Source organism: Galeopterus variegatus, unplaced genomic scaffold (assembly GCF_000696425.1).
Source record: "Galeopterus variegatus unplaced genomic scaffold, G_variegatus-3.0.2 Scaffold4013, whole genome shotgun sequence".
Classification (NCBI taxonomy): Eukaryota; Metazoa; Chordata; class Mammalia; order Dermoptera; family Cynocephalidae; genus Galeopterus; species Galeopterus variegatus.
The window spans coordinates 227,800-229,624 of NW_007730124.1; the positions used below are offsets into that span (position 1 = coordinate 227,800).

The 1,825-nt window shown below is 41.7% G+C and overlaps 1 protein-coding gene across 1 annotated transcript in view; it reads right to left on the bottom strand.

Moving 5' to 3' along the window:
- Positions 1–1,825, bottom strand: part of PTPRO (protein tyrosine phosphatase, receptor type, O) — a gene marked incomplete at its 5' end in the record, with an annotated part of 159,856 nt that overhangs the window by 14,090 nt on the left and 143,941 nt on the right. Inside the window, one exon of the mRNA XM_008586534.1 lies at positions 1,225–1,379. Within this exon, the coding sequence (XP_008584756.1) occupies positions 1,225–1,379 (155 nt within the window). The remainder of the gene's footprint in view (positions 1–1,224; positions 1,380–1,825) is intronic.

Consider the following 1,825-nt stretch of genomic DNA (forward strand, 5'->3'; position numbering starts at 1 on the left):
GGAAGAGGAGGAGAGACCTACGGAGTGCATGAAGGTGGGAGAAGCCACGATGAGAGAAAGGGAGGACCGCTCTGACTGTTTTGAGCCCCAACCACTCCAAGGCTGGAGCTGCTGGGCACATGCCAGAAAAGACTCAGGCCCAGACCAGTGTTTCCACACAACCCAGTTGTTCCAGACATCACAAGACCTAGAAGTGCTTACAAGGTCAACAATTAAAACTTGAGCTGCACAAAAAGCCTTCCCCGGGGAATCAGCAGCAATGAAGCAATTTAGCTCAACCACAGGGCTCAAGTGCTGGTTCCCACANCACACACACACACACACACACACACACCACGTACACACACACACTAGCCATTCTAATTCACAAAGGCCAAGGTGCTAGATCTGGGATTTTAGATTTATTTACCAGTGTTTCCCTTAGCATTTTTATCCCTTCTTCTACCTCTGATATGCAATGGGGCATGTCTGTGTTCCCTGCTCTTTTGAGGTTAAATAAAAATTTTACAACAATATTGTAGCACAGGGATGGATTTTGATGGAGCTTTGTTCACTTGGTAGGAAGGAAAGATTAAGTTCAAAAGTGACTCTTCTTGTAAGAAATTAATTAATGTGCACCTTGATTTTTGATAATGTAATGGATCATATGTCCCCTTTCATGCTAGCTGTCTGGAAATTTAGAGACAATTTTGAACAACAACTGCAGCAAGTATGTTTATCTTAATAAGCTGAACATTTTTATTTTTTCTTTCCTTCTGTTTACTTTCATGTATATTTATATTATTTCAAGCTGTGATAAGCTGTTTATAATTTGACCTTGTATTTGTCCATGTTATAGCCACTTGGAATCGTTGATGGGGTAGGATAATACCACACAACACTTAGGGCATGGCCTTTGGAGACTGGCATGCCTAGATTTGAATCCTAACTTTTCCACTTTCGAGTTGCATAAGCCTGTGTGAATCCCTCAGTCTCTCTGCTCCTCAGTTTGCTTTTTCATCTGAAAATGGAAATAACAATATTTGTCCCATAAGCTATAGATAGAAGATAGTCATATTATAAGTAAATAGTATATACAATAAGACATCAATTACTCATAAATTTAAAAAAATCATAATTTGTTTGTCAATTGAATCTAGTCAGGGATTTATGGAATGGTGGGTTCTGTCCTTCATATTAAAAAAAACCCTGATGTTTAACAGAAAATGCATTTGATGAGGTTACCTGCAGTGAATGATCATGGGGCCTTTGCTCTTGGTAGCTTGCTGTCGGACCATGTATACAAACTGCAAGATACTTTCTGCAGCATTTGCTGTGGGCACACCGTGATCAGGCCACGCAGTATAGTTAAAATGCATCACATCCTGCATCTCATCAGCCTTTAGGGAAAAAAGCCAACAACAAGTATTAATCCCCCAGTCCACTGTCAAAATGACGCAGGCCTCCACTGGCGATCACAAGTTAATGGTACAGGAAGGTAGAGCCGTGTTCCACTCCTGGTCAGTACACTTCCTTTTCCAGCTCTGAGCATCGTGTCTGGCATACAGTAGGTCCTGAAAAATAAAACACTAATTGCATAAATCTTCAAATAGTAGGATAGATAGGCTAATCCATGCCTGTGTAGTTAAGGACAAGAGCTTAAGCAGATCAGGGTTTGCATCCTGGCTCTGTCGTTTAGAGGCTGCATCAGCTTGGGCTAATGAATTAAACACTGTGGCAGGTACAGCTGGTGCCCTACTTAGGTCCCCATTGCCATCCTGGTACACCTCTTTCTCTGCCTCGCTGGAAACTGCCTATGTTGTATTCTCCTGCAGGGTACAAAACT